This window comes from Dromiciops gliroides, chromosome 4 (genome assembly GCF_019393635.1).
Source record: "Dromiciops gliroides isolate mDroGli1 chromosome 4, mDroGli1.pri, whole genome shotgun sequence".
NCBI classification, from domain to species: Eukaryota; Metazoa; Chordata; class Mammalia; order Microbiotheria; family Microbiotheriidae; genus Dromiciops; species Dromiciops gliroides.
This window is the reverse complement of record NC_057864.1, coordinates 184,612,583-184,630,770: the sequence shown is the minus strand read 5'-3', so window position 1 is coordinate 184,630,770 and position 18,188 is coordinate 184,612,583. Positions and strand designations below refer to the sequence as shown.

Genomic DNA, 18,188 nt, shown 5'->3' with positions numbered 1-18,188 from the left:
ATGTAGAAAGCAGGAGTAACTGACCAGTAATGTTTTTTTAAGTTTAAAAGAGTTGTTTAGTTGTATCTGACTCTTCATCACCCCAATTGGGGCTTTCTTGGCAAAGATACTGGAGTTGTTTGCCATTTCCTTCTTCAATTCATTTCATAAATTAGGAACAGAGGCAGAAGAGAGGGTTAAGTGACTTGCCCAGGATCATATAGCTAGTAAATGTCTGAGATCAAATTTGAACTTGGGTCTCCCTTACTCCAGGCCTGGCACTCTATCCACTGCACTACCTAGCTGTCCAAAGAGTTGTAGTTGTAAATTCAATTGGGTTTCTCATTTTTTAAGATACAAGTTCTTGCGGAGCAGCTAGGTGATGCAGTGTATAGAGCACCAGCCCTGGATTCAGGAGGACCTGAGTTCAAATCCTGCCTCAGACCCTTGACACTTACTAGCTGTGTGACCCTGGGCAAGTCACTTAACCTCAATTGCCTCCCCCCCCCAAATATATATATAAAAGTTCCTGGTTGTTGTTTGTCTTTTTGTTTTGTTTGTTTGTTTTTTTGATTTTGGTGAGGCAATTGGGGTTAAGTGACTTGCCCAGGGTCACACAGCTAGTAAGTGTCAAGGGTCTGAGGCAGGATTTGAACTCAGGTCCTCCTGACTCCAGGGCCGGTGCTCTATCCACTGCACCACCTAGCTGCCCCTGTCCTTTGGTTTTTTTTTGTTTGTTTGTTTTTTTAGTGAGGCAATTAGGGTTAAGTGACTTGCCCAGGGTCAGACAGCTAGTAAGTATTAAGTGTCTAAGGCCGGATTTGAACTCAGGTACTCCTGACTCCATGGCCAGTGCTCTATCCACTGTGTCACCTAGCCACCCCCCCGTCCTTTGTTTTTGAAGAGGACCTATGATATCACAGGTGATACATTGACTTGTGCATGAATTGGATTTAAGTGAGGCAGAGTTGCACAAAGTCATCATACTCACCTTCTCTTCCAGAGTCATTGAAGGAAGTCCTGTGGCAAGACAAAAGTCAGGACAACTAGCGATGGCTCAGGATACGGTAGATGACCTTGACATTTTTGATGCCTGACCAAGTTCTGAGCAGTCATTGGAACAAATTATTTTCATCTGCCCATTCCCATTGGGGAAGTCTTCATATGCTTGGGGTAGACATTTTCCTACCTCACCGACAGATTTGAGGTCTGTTACCCTCAATCAGGTTTAGTCCATCTGCCAAGATTGTCAGCTGGGCTGTGGCCACTGTATATGCTTCTTGGAGCCACAGGTCAGAACTGGGTGAATCGGGTGGACACCAAAGGTGGATGAGCAGCCCTGAAAAGGGCTCAGCAAGCCCTCACACCAGAGGGGCCAGTCCTCCTGAACACCCCATGTGCCCCAAGTGCCTAGTAGATTTACTTGGATACTTGGGTGGATTGATGCTCTCATCTGTGTGGGTGCTCTGTGGTTGCAGATAATAACCCATCCATGTTTTTCCCCACATGTGGTACTATTCATTTATTGCTTTTTTAATGTAATCTACTGTAATCTTTTACTGTAATTTACTGTAATCTTTTCCCCAACCCACATGACCCCAACCCATTTGGCAGGCAGGCAAACTGATGTCTAATGAGGAAGAGTAAAAGCACAACTATTGGGAAAGGAATGTAGGCATCCGAACTTGCAAACTTTCCCCCCTCTTTTCACCCCAGGACTAAGGACAATATCAGTGCCATGCAAAGTCAGCTGATTACATAGGAGTCAGTTTCTATTTATGCATCAAGATTTTGGAAAGAAGCAAAGGAAATAGTGACTGAAGAGATGACAGCTTCATGGGAACTGTGACACTGTAATTTTCGAGAGTGCCTAAAGGGCTTTTTAAAAGTTGTTCTTGCTTTTCAGACTTGCAAGAGCTAGCTCTCCAAAAAGGGTGTTTTTCTCCTGTCCCTTATTTATCAAAGTAAATTCCTGCTCAGGACACCAGGGCTTGCATTCCCAGGCTGTTCCACGAGGAACTGGGTTCTGGATGGGAAAATGTGTTTGATTTCAAGACTTTTCATACCCAAACTTGAATGTAACCCAGAACTTTTTGTGCTTCCAAAAACAAACCAGTCAAGGTCTGTGTGCACTTTTTCACTAACTTTTTGAGAGCTGGCAAAATCATTTAATTGAAATAGAAAAAGAAAACATTAGAAATAGTCTTCCTTCCTCCCTTCTTTGCAGAGGTGGGGTATCATGGGGGTGGAATACAGCATATACTATCAAACTTGAGTGACGAGTTGGTTAGTTTTGCTTAAACTACTTTTTCCTCCCTCTTTTTTAGTCCTTGATATAAGAGGCGGCTCTCTGGCTTGGGGCAGTTGTTGTTCAGTTGTTTCAAGTCTCGTCTGACTCTTCATGACCCTATCTGGGGTTTTCTTGGCAAAGATACTGGAGTGCCATTTCCTTCTCCAGCTCATTTTACAGATGGGGAAATTGAGGCAAATAGAGTGAAATGACTTGTCTAGGGTCACATAGCTAGTAAGAGTCTGAGGTGAATTATTGTAATGTATAACCTATATCAGATTGCTTGCTGGCTTTGGGAGGGGGGAGGGAAGGGAAAGTGGGAGAGAAATTTGGAACTCAAAATCTTACAAAAATGAATGTTGAAAACTATCTTTACATGTGATTGGAAAAATAAATAAAATGCTATTTTAAAAAAAGAAAGGTGAGTGGAGACAGCCTTTAAAACAAAACAAAACAAAAACAAAAAATTTGAGGCCAGATTTGAACTCAGGAAGATGAGTCTTTCTGGTTCCAGTCCCAGTGTTCTATCTACTGTAGCACCTAGCTGCAAGATGACAACGGAAAGGGATATATTGGGAAATAAAGATGAGTCCAAACAAGAGATATCAATAAAAAAAAGAAAAAAAGAAACATTCTCAGCAACCATTACCCAAATACGTGCAGACTCTTCTCTTGTGAGGTCTCCAGGCTAATCTTTAGACTTTGGAAGTCTGATAGATTTGAATCAGGGCAGGACATACTCCCCCATACCCAGCTGGGTACATCCCCATAATGCCAAGCAACAAGGACAAGAGGAACGGTCATGGGAGTGCTAAGATCATGGAGGAGGTGGTGGACGTACCATTTCCCTCTCCCCTTACCCCTACTGCCTGCACAAAGAAGACACCAGGGTCAACCTGTCCACGCTACCTCTGGAGGACGTGACACCAGCTGCAGTTGAAGGTCAAGTCTGAGGAGACGCAGACTTCACAGCTCTGATGTTGCAGACAGGCTGAAAGAGAGAAAGCAGAGGCATGGGTCCCCTTGCCATCAATATCGCCTACAGTGGGTCATGGGAGTTTCCAAGGCAGGTACACAGAGTTATCAAGTAGTGGGGTTATTGATGAAAACATGATACTAATACTGAAGCTGGGGTTATGATGGCATGAAGCTGACCCATTACTTTCAAAAGTGTTTCATGTCTATTCTACCTTCTAAATGACCTTCTGTTCTCCTCTATATATTTCTATACCAAACTCTGTGTGTATTGTTTAACTCTCCTTTGTTTGATTCAGATAAGAGTAAAATTAATGAGATGCTCCTTCTTTCCTGTTCGCATAACCCTAATTATGTAAAATAAATTCCTTCCCCTTTACCCCAGTTTCTTTCCTATTGTATTCCATTTCTCTCTCTCTTTTCTTTCCTCTCTTAAAATCAACAAAACCAACAACAAAGCCAGTCCCAGTGTTTATATGCAGTTTTACTTATTTGGTGAAAGGACCCTTGTCTCCTTTCCCCCTCATAAAAGCTAAGAATTTCATCATCATTGGTTTCTCTTTTCTAATTAAAGTACATTTGCCCATTCCTGTAGGATAATACTCAGTTTTGCAGGGTCAACTCTTTCTTTATGGCTGGTTTCAGTAGTAGACTTGGAAGCTCTGGATTTTAACTATGATATTCCAGGATGTTTTCAATTTGGGGTTTCTTCCAGGAAGTTATCATTGGATCATTTCTATTTTCATTTCATTTTAAAATAATTTCTTGACATATGTTATTTAGATTGTTTTTGTTGTTTAATCATGATTTTCAGAGAGGTTGATGATTCTTAAGTTATTTTTCCTGAACCTATTTTCTAGGACAGTTATTTTTCATCATAGATACCTTTCATTTTCTTCTACTTTTTCAATCTTTTGACTTTGTTTTAATATTTTTATTGTCACATGGAGTCAACAAATTCTAAATTCTCTATTCTATTTCTTTCAGGAAGTCTAGCCCTTGGGTAAGTTTTTCTAAAATTAATTTAATTTTTAATCTCTTTCTTCATTTTTTCTAGCCATTCCTTTAGTCTTTGCAGTTACCTTTTTTTTTCCCTCTGAGATTCTGCTTGTACTTGTTTTAGAATCACTCGTCATATATATTTACCTCTTGACCTTCTCTTAATGAACAGTATTCATTGTTTTCATTTTTCCCCCTTCTGTTTACTCCTACCTTCCCTAGGAGTGCCCTTCTCCCATTACTCAAAAGTTTCAGGTATGTTTTATGTGGATTTGCACAGTGTAAACTCTTTCCTACACTCCACTGAATGCTGGTCATCATTTTATGCCATTCTAGAATAAATAAGGGAGTTTACTTTTTTTCTCTTTGATTTTCTTCAGCATTATTCTACTTGGCATCCTTTTTGGATAGTTGCTGGTGTAGGTGGGGGAGCTCTTGGCTCCTCTACAATTTTTCACATTGCCATCTCAACTGGAAGCAAGACATGAATTGCACTGTTCATGGGATCCGTTGAATGTATTACAGGACAAAGTAATCTGCTGGCTTCTCTGGACTGAGGGTAGGCAAGGTTATATGTGGGACAGGGGTGGGGGGAACAGAATAGAAAGAGGGTCCTTGGAGCCTTAGTCATCTTAGCCCAGGACCTGCTGGATTTTGGTTAACCCCACCATTGGTTCCTCGTAGACTAGGTGGAGGGTAGGGAGCAGAAGAGGGTGTTGGTCAGCCCTGCTATTGTCTCCTCCAGGCTGGACAGCTGTTGGGGTACAGGGAGTGAAAGAAGGTGGGGCCACATAAGACATTAGTTGCAACTCTATGGCCAAACCATGCTTAAAATATAATTATATCTTATATAAACAAATGTTGAGAACTTAAAAAGATATAATTATAATAGCTAGCATTTACATCATGCTTCAAGGTTTGCAAAATACTTTGTATATTATCTCATTTGATGATGGAAAGATTACTGAATTTGGAGTGAGAAGATCTAGGTTCATATTCTTGATTTCTGCTACTTACTATCTGTTTAACCTTGGGCCAGTTGGGTCACCTCTATGGGCCTCTGTTCCTTCATCAGTAAAAGTAGGTGGTTTGGATTCGCTGACTTCTAGATTCCCTTTCAGCTCTAAATATATACTCCTATAATAATAAAAGCATCACATGGTTTTAATAAAATCAACTAATCTTTATTTTTGCTATGGGTTTCAGGTACCTTGTTTGCTGTTAAAGGCTCACTTAATTCACTGGAGAAGGGGATGATTTAAATGTACAGAGAGAGTGTCCCAGAAATATAGTCTCAGGAGAGTTTGATTTATTCCTTAGTACTTATGTATGGAAATTAGCCTTGCACATCTATGCCCTTGCTACCAATTGCTGCTTTTTTTTTCTTTGAAAAAATAGGTCTTGTCACCAAAAATAATATAAAATAAAATAAAATAAAATTTTTTTAAAAGGCTTGAGAGATAGGCTTTGTAGGATGATGCTTGGCTCCTTTTTCCTTTCTACCCATGAACTCCAAAATCACATTTCCCCAAAGTAAAGGAATTCTAAGGATTGATTCCCTTCCTGGAAGCTCCTGGAAGCTCAGGCCTAAGTTTCTCAATGGCAGAATCTTCCCTGGGTTTCTGTGTTAGCACTGGGATGGGTCCCCCCACCCTTTTCTTTTGTTTTGATTGTTTCTTAATATATCCCTGGTTCTGAAATGTTTTTGGAGATCCTTTTGGATTTCTGCAATCCTTTTGGACAGGAGCCTGAGTAAATCAGCACTTTCAGCCTGCGGAAAATTTGGAGGCACTGCGCCTGTTAGTGGTTTTATCCTCCTACTTTGCAAGACAGAAGGACCATCACAGGCAAGAGGGCACATGTGCTCTGGGTCTAGTGGGTGTCAGCGTATGCTTTCTGAAGGGTTTGAGAGGGAACCAAAGTGAAGCTAGAATTATTCTCTCCTTCTTCCCCTCCTCCCCTCCCCCTCCTTCTCTTCCCCCTCTTCTTCCTCCCCCTCCTCCTTCCTCCCCCTTCTCCTTTCTCCTCTATCTCTTCCTTCTCCTCCTCTTATTCCCTTCCTCCTCCTCCATCTCCTTTTCCTCCTTCCCTCTCTACCGCCCCCTTCCTCCTTCTCTTTTTCTTCTTTCTCCTCCTTTTCCTTTTCTTCTTCCTTTCCCCTTCCTCCTTTCTCCTCCTCCTCTTACTTCCTCCTTCCTCCTCCATTGCCTTTTCTTCTTCTTCTTCTTTTCTTTTTTTGGTGAGGCAATTGGAGTTAAGTGGCTTGCCCAGAGTCACACAGCTAGTATGTATTAAGTGTCTGCGGTTGGATTTGAACTCAGGTCCTCCGGAATCTAGGGCTGGTGCTCTATCCACTGCGCCACCTAGCTGCCCCCCTCCATCTCCTTTTCCTCCTTCCCTCTCCTCCACCTTTTTCCTCCTTTCTCTCTCTTCCTCCTCCCCTATTCCCACCCTCTCAGACAGAGCCTGGTACCTGGAACAAATGATATGAAAAGCTCCCTCAAATTCAATTTAAAAGATAAATGCAGTTGGTGTGTTGGGGAGGCAAAGCTGCTGGGACTTAGTGAGACAGTGACACCATGGGGAGAAGAGAAGAGCTTCCTTTGGGTGCAGCAGCCGGGGGGTGGGGTGGGGGGGGTGGGGAAGCACTCAGCAGCTGGCAGATTTTTATATTAACTAACTGTTGCTGCTAGCTAGATGCTAAGCTCAGCTGTTTCTAGGCTCCTGGAGAAGTATAGGAGCTATTAGTGTTCCTTCAGTTTTGGCACCCTGGGGCAAAGTCCTGGCCACCCTATCTTAGTCATAATTCTCTTCTCAGGTTTTGTTCCCTTCCCCGGGAAGAAGATAAGGGAAGAGAGAAAAGGAGAGGGAAGACTAGGAAAGGAGGCATATAAGCAAGAGAAGAGGCCAAAAACAAGAACAGCAACAACAAAAACAATACAGGTTAGGAGTAAAAGGGAACAGGAGAAACCATTGTGGGTATTCACAGGTGGTTTCACCCCCGAAGGACTATGCTGACATTAAAAGCCAAATCCAAATAGAAATGCCACTTTCCCTTCCTTGCTTCCACCTCCAGTCCTGACTTCACCATGAACATCCATCAGTGGTCCAACAGCTTGGTCTTGTTGGAGATGGAGCCACTGTTTGTGGCAGTATCATTTAGTAGAGGCTCAAAGGAAACTGGGAAAGGAGAGAGGCCTATTGGCTTCGAGCTTGTCTCTGCTTTGCGACTGATTCTCAGTTTTCCCTTTTCACTGGTGAACTCCCAAACCATATCTCCCCAAAGAAAAGGGATGCTATGGCTCAACTGGCTTCCTGCATTCCCATCCCTGGGAGCTCAGACCCAGGTTTCTCAAAAGCAGCATCTTCCACTAAGATTCCAAATCCCATTCCAATGGGAATGTACTATGATGGTGGACTCTGGGATGGCACAACTCCTTGGCAAGACTCCTACTCACTTGGCAGAGGAGTAAACTCCACAGCTGATGTGCTGGTGACCTTGCTGGTGTCCAACTCAACTCGGTGATACTCATAAATTGTCCTTCGGCGAGATTCTGAAACAAACATCGGACTGATCAGTGTGGAATCACTCTGTAGAAGGAAGAACTTTCTAACGGTGTGCAAACTCTCTTAATTCTAGTGTCATTCCTCTTTATAGTCAGTCACATTTCTGTTACCAGCATGGCCATATGGCTTCTGGTACTTTGGACCTCAGTTTCCCTATCTATAAAGCGAAGGCATTCCATAAATTAATTTTTAAGGTCTCTTCAAACTCTTTCTATGTTTCTGTGGTCAAATAAAGATATCCCATGCCTATAGGCAATGAGGGCATGTGTCTAGGGATCTGATAGGTAAGCAACATAATCTGTAACTTTTTTCATTCATTCAACAAACATTATTTATTATATACCTACTGTATATTATATTAAAATTTTTTGTTTCTTTGTTTTTGCAGGGCAATCGGGGTTAAGTGACTTGTCCAGGGTTATACAGCTAGTAAGTGTCAGGTGTCTGAGGCCGGATTTGGACTCAGGCACTACCGAATCCAGGGCTGGTACTTTATCCACTGTGCCACCCAGCTGCCCCTATACCTACTGTATATAAGGAGCTATTTACAGTGTAGGAGCTGGGAGAGGTACAAAGTTTACATAACGCATGTTTTCTTCTCTTATGGAGCTCACAGTCTAGTACAGAGGTTTATTAACCTTTTTGTGAGTCCTGGATCCCTCTAGCAGTCCAGCGAAACCTTTGACCCAGTGACACTGACCTCCTTGTTGTTCCATGAATGAGACACTCTATCCCTCGGTTTTAGGAATTTCCTCTGGCTGTCCCCCATGCCTGGAGCACTTTCCCTCCTCATCTCTGCCTACCTGTTTCCCATGTTTCATTTAAGTCTTCTATAGGAAGCCTTCTCCAACCCCTCTTAATTTTAATGCCTGTCTAAAGACCATGAAGCATCATGGGCAGCTGTGTGACCCTGGGCACATCACTTTACCTTAATTTCCTCAACTATAAAATAAGAATCATAAGAGCATTTAGCTCCCAGGGTTGTTGTGAGGATCAAATGAGATAATATTTGGAAAGACCTTAGCACACAGAGCCTAACATATAATAGGCACTTAATACATGCTTGTTTATTCCCTTCCTCGTATTTGCTACTCCTAGACCTGCCCACCAGAAATGTATATACGTACACATATACATGCACATGGGACAGGTAGGTGGCACTGCAGTAGATAAAATACAAGGCTTGAAGTCAGGAAGACTCATTTCCCTGCGTTCAAATCTGGCCTGAGACACTCACTCACTCACTGTGTGACCCTGGGCATGTCACTTAACCCTGTTTGCCTCAGTTTCCTCATCTATAAAATAAGCTGGAGGAGGAAATAGCAAACCACTCCAGTGTCACTGCCAAGAAACTCCCAAATGGGGTCACAAAGAGTTGGACATGACTGAACTATCACAACCAAAAATACACAATATACATACATGCATGCATGTATGTATTCATACACATTTATATACATGCTTAATTCATGCAAACATATCATCAGTAAGATACTGTTTTTTATTTTCCACAGCTCTAGAAATGTGGCAGTTATCCCAGTCTGCTCTGGGGACACTCCAACCTTTTTTTATATCCCTCTCTGCCTTATCGAACTCTGCTAAAGATCAATGGCAGGAAATTACATTCAGAGGTTTAGTCAAGGACTGTCTAGAAATGGAAATCTTTTCATATGTAAGGGCAGAAGAAATACTCGTCTGTCTGGGACAAATGAGCAGAAGCCTGCTTGGCATCAAGGGGATGGATGAGAATACGTTGTAAGGATTTAGTGATTTTATGATGGGCTAGCTGGGCAGTTGTACCAGTCACGATTGCTCTTCAGGCTACCATCCACAAGACGAAGCTAAGGCCGTGGCATGATATCTTGGCTGGGCTGGCATCGAAGTTGCTCTGCCTACTTGGAGTTCCACAGCTAAGTGGTGAGGTACCCAGGCTCAGGTCCTGTCACAAACTCTATCTCAGAATCCCAGATTTGAAAGGAACTTCAGAGGATATCTAGTCTAACCCCTATGTAACTAATACCCTCTAAGATTTCCCTGACAAGCCATTATCTTGTCATTCCCCACCTCCATGGAGGGGGAAAGCCACCACATGCCAAGGTAGCCCCTTCCATTCTGGGATCAATTTAGTTGCTAGAAATTGGTTCAGGTGGCTTGGAATCAGGAAGACATCCTCCTGAGTTCAAAACTGGCCTCAGACAGGTTTTGGCTGAGATCCCCCTGGGTCCAGAGTGGATGCTTTGTCCACTGTGTCACCTAGCTGCCCCAGCAGTATTGTTTTTTTGGCGGGGCAATGGGGGTTAAATGACTTGCCCAGGGTCACACAGCTAGTAAGTGTTAAGTGTCTGAGGCCAGATTTGAACTCAGGTACTCCTGAATCCAGGGCTGGTGCTTTATCCTCTGCGCCCCCTAGCTGCCCCCAGCAGTATTGTTAAATGAGCAATTGTGAATGACTTAACTACTCTCAGCAATGCAATGATCCAAGACAATCCCAAGGGACTAATGACGAAGCTTACTATCCACCCCCATAGAAAGAATTGATAAAAAGAGCACTTGTGGATTGTATATATAGAACCTGGTTGTAGTCTTATGGAGGGGGAAGTGATGTAGGAGGCAAAAAAAGGGTTAATAGAAAAACCCAAGACCCAAGCTCTAATTCAGATATTAGCTCTTAAAGGGAGTCAGACCCCAGTTAATGGATAACTTACAAGTCAAAATGCTAGGTTCTTGTACTCACAGTGATCAACATCCATAACGGACCAGAGCGGGTCAGGTCAAAATAACAATAAAGGAAAAAGACAACCTATAGAAATTCTAATGAAAAATGATTATATTTTGAAACTAGCCATGGGAATCAGAGACATGCGCAGAAAAGGCCAAATTTGTCCCCAGATTCACCTTATGATGAGTAAACCCCAAAACACACCTCCACTGAAAAAGGTTCCCGCCTTGGGGGTTGGCTTAGGACCCCCAGAAACTCCAATTAGGATAAACCCTCCCTTGTAACACCCCTAGGTGGAGAATATTATAATGAGAAGGACAGGCCCTCCCCTGTACCTCCCCAAGGTAGAGATTATTATAATGAGACTGATAATTTATTTATTTATATAAATATAACTGTCTTTCCTTTCCTTATTCGAGAGATACCTTTCCACTATTCTGGTTCTCTCCCTGTGGTCACCCACAGTATTGCAATAAAACTTGGGAAACTGAGTCACTGAGTCTTATAATTCTTTTGGGACAACTCACGATCAATTTGACCCCCTAATTCCATCCCACATCAGAAGGAAAGGGAGGGAGGAAGGGAGAAAAATTTGGAACTCTAAATCTTATGAAAATGAATGTTGAAAACTACCCTGAAATAAAAGAAATAAACAAAAAACTGGCCTCAGATACTTATTAGCTATGTGACCTTGGACAAGTCACTTGACCCTGTTTGCCTCAGTTTCCTCATCTATAAAATAAGCTAGAGAAAGGAAATGGCAAAACCACTCCAGCACCTTTGCCAAGAAAACCCCAAATGAGGTCATGTAGAATCAGACACTATTGAAACGACTGAACAACAACAAATATATACATACATACATACATACATATATATATATATACACACACACATACACACACACATATATATATATATATATATATATATATATATATATATACACACACACACACACACAGAGGCACCCCTATGTCTTTTATATACATATATATATAAGAAATAATAATAGTATTTATGCTTTAAGACTTACAAATTTCTTTATAAATATCATCTCATTTGATCCTCACAACACCCCCTGGAGGTAGGTCCTATTATTATCCCCATTTTACAGGTGAAGAAACTGAGACAGAAAGAGATTAGATAATTTACCAAGAGTCACACAAACTAGTAAGTTCCTGAGGCTCCTGATTCAAGGTGCAGGGCTCTATCCACTGTGCCATCTAGCTCCTTAATAAAGCTTAAAGCCGAACTAAAGACTTTTGGGACACCCTTTTAGCACCATCTCCCATGCTCTGTATAAATGTAAATAGAAGTTAATCTCAGAGGGAAGGAACTAGCATGTTTAGTTTGTTGTTGTTTTTGGAGGGAGGGACCTTCTACACAAGGCAGGACTTGAGCTGAGTTTTTTTTTTTTAGGTTTGTTTGTTTGTTGTTGGTTTTTTGGTGAGGCAATTGGGGTTAAGTGACTTGCCCAGGGTCACACAACTAGTAAGTGTCAAGTGTCTGAGGCTGGATTTGAACTCAGGCCCTCCTGAATCCCGAGCCAGTGCTCTATCCTGTTAAGGGCTAAAATTCTAGCTAAACTGTCTAAAATATCTAATGAGTGGTTGCCAATAAATTATAAGCTTTAGCAAGAGTTAGACTTTTAAGCATTTATTAAGGAGAATAAGAATTTGGTAAAGAGAGAGAAAAAGGCCTAGATTCCTATCTATTAAAGGGAGAGTACATTTCTAGCTCCGCTCTCCACCAGAGTCCTCAGGAAAAAGAGCGAGACCGAGCGCCAGTCTCTTCCTTCCTCCTCCCACTAGCCCGCGTCACTTCCTGACGCCCGGTCTTGCCCTCAAAGACCTTCGCTTCATGGGCAGAACTCTTCTACAGTAAGTCTCCAGCAGGTGGCGTCATTCCAATCGTTACAATCCACTGAGCCAACTAGCTGTCCCTTGAGCTGAGTCTTGAAAGAAAGCCAGGAGGAATAAGTGAGGAATGAGGGCATTCCAGGCACAGGATCCATTCAGTGAAAGGCATGGGAGTTGGGAGATGTAGGATTCTAAGTAAAGAATAGTTGGGGTAGCTGTATTGAAGAGTACTAGGAGTAAGTAAAGTGTAAGAAGCTTGGAAATGAGCCAAGTTATGAAGCACTTAAAAAAACCCCAAAACCAACCCAGAGGATTTTCTATTTGATCCTGGAGCTACTGGAATTGACTGAGTAGCAGCATTCAGTGGAATCACTTTGGCAGCTGAGTGGAAGATAAGAGTTGGGGGGGGGGGTGGAGACTCGAGGTAGGGAGAATAATTAGGGGGCTACTGCAGTGATCCAGGTGTGAAGTGATGCATGAGGGGGCCTGTACCAAGATGGCAGCAGAATTGGTGAAAGACTGGATTTAGAATTAGAGGATTTGGGTTTAAATTCCAGCTCTGATACTTGATACCCATGTGACCTTGGACAAGTCATCCCCCTCTTTTTGCCTCTGTTTCTACATCTCTAAAATGGGATGTTGAACTCAAGGATCTCTCAAGGTCCTTTTCAGTTCTAAATCTAAATCTAAATCTAAATCTAAATCTAAATCTAAATCTAAATCTAAATCTATGTTAATCCTGAGATAGCAGAATTGGGGTTTAAATGCATTTCTCCTAACTACAAAGCCAGTGCTCTCTCCATGGTATCCCTCAGTGTCTAAGTGAAGAAAGGCTTGCCGATAGTGTCACTTCATGGTCCCTGTCTGGACATGCACCTTGCTCTCATGTCAACCTTCCTGGTTTCTTTTTTTCAGTGATGAACTTGGCCTTCCCCATCCCTGCTCCATCCTGAAATGTTTACCTTCTCTCTATACTGACTCCTGTTACAACAAAATTCCTATGTAATTTTTATAATAGCAAGGCCAAATGCCCTCTTAGTGTGGCAGTATTTAATACAAAAAAAAAGAAAAAGAATTAAATCAGGACCATCCCATGGAATACATGTTGATGGGGACTATTCTGATTCAACTGAACTACATCTAACATAAACACAGAGGAACCCTTTTATGATGCTAGAAACCCATTACAAGACTGATTCATTCTATAGGAGCTAGTCATGTCATATCAGCTTATGTTCCCCCATTAGGGCACATGAATTTCCTTGAGTCATATCCAATCCCTGTCATAAGTCGAGTTCAAATGAGAATCTATCAGGTCCAATAGTCAGTCAATAAGCATTTATTAAGCACCTATCTGCTAAACTAAGGGGTGTATGGGGTGTTCAGGAGGACTAACACCTCTGCTGGGAGGGCTTGCCAAGACCTTTCTAGGGCTGCTTATCTAGATTTGGTATCCACCTGATTCACCTAATTCTCATTTGTGGCTCCAAGGAGCCACAGCCCGGCAAACCATATTGGCAGATGTGCTAACCCAGGTTAAGGGTCATTGGCAGGCCTCAAACCTGTTGGTGAGTTAGGGGAATGTCTACCCTAAGCACATAAAGAATTTCCTCATGGGAATGGGCAGATGAGAACAATTTGTTCCAACAACCTTGAAGGTGGATGAAGCAGGAGCTGTGGAGCCCTTAGAGCTTGGTCAGACATCAGAGTACTAAGGTTATCCACTGTATCCTGGGCCATCGCCAGTTGTCTTGACTTTTATCCTGCCACTAGACGTCGATGACTCAGGAAGAAAGAGTGAGGCTGATGACTCTGTGCAACTCTGCCCTACTTAAATCCAATTCATGCAGAAGTCAAGACGTCACTCATGATGTCATTGGTTCTTTTTCAAAATAAGGAACAAATAACAACAATGTGCTAAGTACTGGTCCATTCATATGTTGGGTTATTATTTGTCTTCTGTTTCAAACTATGCCACTGACTCATTCTGTAACCTTGGGCAAGGTCACTTCTCCTCTCTGGGCCTCTGTTTTCTTATGTATAAAATGGTAGAGTTAGACTAGATGACCTCTCCAAGGTCCCTATCAGCCCTGGTGCTCTGTGGATCCAATATAACTTTGTCTACTATCAAGGCTGAACTAAGTCAACAAGCATTTATTAAACACCCACTATATGCCAGCCACTATACTAGTACAAAGAAAGGCAATGCCTACCTTCAAGAAACTTACAACCTGGGGCAGGTAGGTGGTGCAGTGGGTAAAGCACTGGCCCTGGATTCAGGAGGACCTGAGTTCAAATCCAGCCTCAGACACTTGACACTTACTAGCTGTGTGACCCTGGGCAAGTCACTCAACCCTCACTGCCCCACAAAAAAGAAAGAAAGGAAGAAAGAAAGAAAGAAAGAAAGAAAGAAAGAAAGAAAGAAAGAAAGAAAGAAAGAAAGAAAGAAAGAAAGAAAGAAAGAAAGAAAGAAAGAAAGAAACTTACAATCTAATGAAGAATATAAAATGCAAACAGCTATGTATGAGCAAGAGATATATAAGATAAATCAAGGGTGATTTCAAAGGGAAGGCAATAAAGGGAAGGGGTTTGGGAAAGGCTTCTTGCAGAAGATGGGATTTTAGTTGAGACTTGAAGGAAGTCAAGAGAAGGAAGTGGAGAGAGAAATCCAAGCATGGAACAACTAGTGAAATGCTTGGAGTCTCATGTGTAAGGAACAACAAAGAGACCGGAGTCATTGGATTGCAGATAATGTGGGAGATGGCAGGAATGAGGTATAAGATGACTGGAAAGGTAAGAGGGGGTGAGTTTGAACACCAAACGGATTCAATATATTTGATTATATTTCATCCTCCAGGTGACAGAGAGCCACTGGAATTTATTGAATGGTGGTGGTGTGGGGGTGATATGGTCAGATGAACTCTTTAGGAAGATTAATTTGACAGTTGAATGGAGGATGGACTGGAGTGGGAAGGGATTTGAGGAAGAGAAAGGAATGTGGGCTATTTTTATAGCCCAAGCACAAAGTGATGAGGGTTTGCACTAGGGTGATGTCAATATCAGAAGAGAGAAGGGGGCATATTCAAGAGATGCTCCAAAGGTGAAATTGACAGGCCTTAGTAACAGATTGGAAAAAAGAGGGTAAGAGATGATGGGGAATCAAGAGTGACACCAAGAGTGTGAGCCTGGGGGACTGGGAGGGTGGTGGTGCCCTCCATAGTGATCGAGAAATTTGGAAGGGAGAGGGTTTGTGAGGAAAGCTAATGAGCTCAGTTTGGGGCATATCTGATATCTATAATATCATACGATATGTAATATCTGTTTAAGATGTCTATGTGACATCCAGTTCAAGTTGTCCAATAGGTAGGTGGATATTCAAGACTGCCTCAATTTCTACAGGTTGTGTGTTGGTGTTTAGTCATTTCAGTTGTGTCTGAAGCTTCATGACCTCATTTGGAGTTTTCTTAGCAAAGATACTGAAGTGGTTTGCCGTTTCCTTCTCCAGTTCATTTTACAGATGAAGAAACTGAGGCAAACAACATTAAGTGATTTGCCCAGGGTCACACAACTAGTAAGTATCTGAGGCCATATTTGAACTAGAAAGGTTATGGCTAAACTAGTAGATCTAAGAATCCTCAGCAGACAGATAATAATTGGATCCATGAGAACTGATGGAATCACCAAGCAAAATAGTATAGAGGGAGGGGCAGCTAGATGGCGCAGTAGATAGAGCACCAGCCCTGGATTCAGGAGGACCTGAGTTCAAATCCGACCTCAGACACTTAACACTTACTAGCTGTGTGACCCTGGGCAAGTCACTTAACCCCAATTGCCTCACTAAAAACAAACAAACAAACAAAAAATAGTATAGAGGGAGAAAAGAGAGCCCATGTCAGAGCCTTGTGGAACACCCAGGGATTTCAAGTGCGACCTAGATGAGGATCCCACAAATGAGACAGCAAGAACAGGCAAATGGGTGGTAGGAAAACCAAGAGAGAGTAATGTTATGAAAACCTAGAGAGAAGAGAGTATCAAATTGAAGAGGGTGATCAACAATGTCGAAGGCTACAGAGAAGTCAAGGGGGATAGGGATTGAAAAAAGACCACTGGATTTTGCAGTTAAGAGGATGGTGGGGGTAATCCAAGGCTGGGACTTGGCAGGACAAGGCTGGTGCTAGGATAAGGGGACAAAGGACTCTAGAGAGGAGGATAGTATAAAGATGAATTTGTTCATTGAGGACTCAAGATGAGGAAGGGAGTAACCAATGTAGGAGTGATGGCTTGGGAAAGAATTGGGAGTTCAGGCGATTGGAGGTCACGTTGAAGACAAAGAAAAGGGTTAGTAGTTATGGTTAGATGAAGGAATTTCAGAATTTATAAACCTGGAAGTGGAATACTTGTGGATAATGGCGAGATCAAGGGTATGAATTAATGTGACCTCGTATGACCTTCCTTTCTAGGAAGTACAATCTAACAAATGAACAGAAGACAGAAGAGGTATTTTAAAGAATCACCATGAAAGGTCAAATAGCCCTGCCATGCTTGGGGTGGGGCAGTTAGAGTAAGTGACTGGTTGATTGAATGAATGAATAACTACAAGCTTACTACCCAAAGGCATTGCAGTAGGTTAAAGTAGTCAGCTTTCATGCTTCTCAGATGTCATGGGAACAGAGAGATATGTGGATTATTCCAGAAGCTAGGCACAGGGAAAAGGGTAAGTTTGGGGGGTTTGTTTTAAAGTATTGCTGGAATAAGAATTAGGTTCAGAACCTTAAACAGAGTCCTGGTAGTCCTATTTGGGACCTGGGAAGTAGATTCCAGATTTCTTGTTGTTGTTCAGTCATTTCAGTTGTGTCCGGCTCTTTGTGGCTCCATTCTCTTATGCCTAGAGTATATTAACTCACTGGTCCTCCATTAGCTTTACAGGCATCACTGTCTGTTTGGTGGCGCCAATCCAACTCACTGGCAACATGCCAAAGGCTCTAGAAAATGTGCCTTTCAAAGGCAACTCCATTCACTGAAGCAAACAAGCATCATGATGCTTCAGACTGCAGAAGATGCTTCATGTGCATTAAGCGTCCCAGAAATAAGCTTTCCCATTGGCATGGATTCTGGCCTGACTACTCCGATGAACTGAATCAGACCCTGCAGCTTTTCCATCAAGGCATAGGGCTTTGGTTCCTGCCATAGTAATTTTCCAAATGGTCAATCAATCAAGACGCATTTATTAAGTGACTATTGTATGCCAGGCACTAGGTTAAAACACAGTAGCACAGTAATATTCCATTGCACTTATATACCACAACTGGTTCAGTCATTTCCCAGTCTATGGGTGTCTGCATTCATAACATTTTTTAAAAATTTATTTAAAATTTTTTTTTTTTTTTTGCCGGGCAATGGGGTTAAGTGACTTGCCCAGGGTCACACAGCTAGTAAGTGTCAAGTGTCTGAGGCCGGATTTGAACTCAGGAACTCCTGAATCCAGGGCCGGTGCTTTATCCACTGTGCCACCTAGCCACCCCGATTCATAACATTGTTAATGATGACACACATTTATCTGAGATGTTCAAAGTGCTTTTTCCTCTCAATAACCTTGTGATGATGATGATGACGACAACAATGACGATAATGATGATGGTGGTGGTGGTAGTGTCACTCTTTTTTTGGTGAGGTAATTGGGGTTAAATGACTTGCCCAAGGTCACACAGGGTAGTGTTACTCTTACTACTCCCATTTTTCAGATTGAGGAAAAGGCTTAGAGATGTTAGGTGACTTAGGAAGAGAAGGAAAGGGGCAA

General features: G+C 42.3%; 1 protein-coding gene across 6 annotated transcripts in view; it reads right to left on the bottom strand.

Annotated features, from left to right (window-relative positions):
- PLXDC1 (plexin domain containing 1) overlaps nt 1-18,188 on the bottom strand; it is a 128,647-nt gene that overhangs the window by 29,054 nt on the left and 81,405 nt on the right. For all 6 annotated transcript variants that reach the window (XM_044003724.1, XM_044003726.1, XM_044003722.1 and 3 more), the window contains exons 8-9: nt 7,702-7,797; nt 3,179-3,260 (exon numbers count right to left, since the gene is read on the bottom strand). In XM_044003724.1, coding sequence (XP_043859659.1) covers nt 3,179-3,260; nt 7,702-7,797 — 178 coding nt within the window. The remainder of the gene's footprint in view (nt 1-3,178; nt 3,261-7,701; nt 7,798-18,188) is intronic.